The sequence below is a fragment of the Tiliqua scincoides genome, chromosome 5 (genome assembly GCF_035046505.1).
Source record: "Tiliqua scincoides isolate rTilSci1 chromosome 5, rTilSci1.hap2, whole genome shotgun sequence".
Taxonomy (NCBI): Eukaryota; Metazoa; Chordata; class Lepidosauria; order Squamata; family Scincidae; genus Tiliqua; species Tiliqua scincoides.
Window position 1 is genome coordinate 140,132,773 of NC_089825.1, and position 1,599 is coordinate 140,134,371.

The window sequence follows — 1,599 nt, forward strand, 5'->3', positions numbered from 1 at the left end:
AAGGAAGAAATGTTTTACTTATGTTTCCTGGGTCTGGTCACCCCCCACCATTGAATGCAGTACAGTAGGCACAGCTGCATGGCATAGAATGGAGAGGGATAGGATTGGGGCATTAATTTAATTTTTCATGTGTTTATTCCACCTTTCCTCTAAGGGCCACAGGGTGGTAGCCATGGTTTCTTCCCACCATTTGTACTCCAACCAACCCTGTGAGGTAGGTCAGGCTGCAGGACAGGCTGCAGTTCACCAAGGATGCCTCATGGCTAAGCAAAGATTTGAACCTGGAAATAAGAACCTTGCTCTTAAAAATAAAAGCAGGAGCTTGTGGATTATATTCATGGTACCAGGACGGAGAAGCTACTGGGTTTGGAGAGGTGAGTAAGGCCTGCAAGGGTTAATGATATTCTCTTTCTTTCTCTGACTAGAACCAGCTATCGGGATGAATGGGTCAACAGTTGCAGAGTTTGTCTTCCTGGACTTCTCCTGCTCTCGCTCTGCTCGGTTCATCCTTTTAAATCTGGTCTTGACCTGCTACATCACCATCCTTCTGGGAAACACGCTTATCATGGTGACGGTGTGGACTGAGCCCAAACTCTTTCAGTGCCCCATGTACTTGTTCCTGGTTAATCTTTCCCTCCATGATATGACATTGGGCTCTATAGCATCTCCCAAACTAGTGACTCACCTGTTGAACAGCGGTGGAACCATTTCTTATGGAGAATGCATGGCCCAGATATGTAGCCAACACTTTTTTGGTGGTTCAGAAATTTTCCTCCTTGCTGTCATGGCCTACGATCGCTATGTGGCCATCTGCCACCCACTAAGATACACAACTATCATGAACCGACAACATTGCTTCGGTCTCCTCATATTTTGCTGGATAGGGGGACTCATTCATGGCATTTTCCAGGTAGCAGTCATGGCCCTGCTACCATATTGTGGAGCGAATGTGTTAGATAATTTCTATTGTGACATCACACAGTTGATCAAGCTGGCCTGTTCAGAAACCTCTGTTGATGAAATACTCTTGATAGTCAGTGATGGCCTAGTAATTGTACCCTCCCTTCTGGCCTTGCTGGTTTCATATGCCACCATCCTGGCCACCGTCTGTGGCCGTTTTGGGAAGGATGGTAGTAAGGCTCTGTCCACCTGCAGTTCCCACCTGTCAGTAGTTGGCCTTTTCTTTGGACCCAGTATCTTTGTGTATCTGAAGCCCTCCTCCTACTCCCAGGTGGACAAAATGGCCTCTGTGTTCTACATGGTGGTCACTCCTGCACTCAATCCTCTGATCTACACTCTGAGGAACCAAGAGGTGAAGAGAGCCATAGGGAAGTTGAAAAACAAGTGTCAATGCATTCTGGTTCCTCAGAGGGAGTGAATTTTCCTTTTCCTAGCAAAGATGTTGTGCGTTTGAGCCATAGATTTCAATGAATTGTTTGCCATTCTTACACTATTGTAGAACTATTATTATTATTATTATTATTATTATTATTATTATTATTATTATTATTATTATTATTATTATTTTGGTAATTATTTATTTTTTCACTGACTGTTGATAGTTTGCCAGTGGATATTTTGTTATAATACCCTTAAGTA

At 43.6% G+C, this 1,599-nt stretch overlaps 1 protein-coding gene across 1 annotated transcript; it reads left to right on the forward strand.

The window, feature by feature from the left end:
- The first annotated feature begins 439 nt into the window (after window positions 1-439).
- LOC136653929 (olfactory receptor 4Q3-like) lies at window positions 440-1,378 on the forward strand. Its single transcript, XM_066630796.1, has one exon. The coding sequence runs from the start codon at window positions 440-442 to the stop codon at window positions 1,376-1,378; it is 939 nt and encodes a 312-aa protein (XP_066486893.1).
- The last annotated feature ends 221 nt before the right edge of the window (window positions 1,379-1,599 follow it).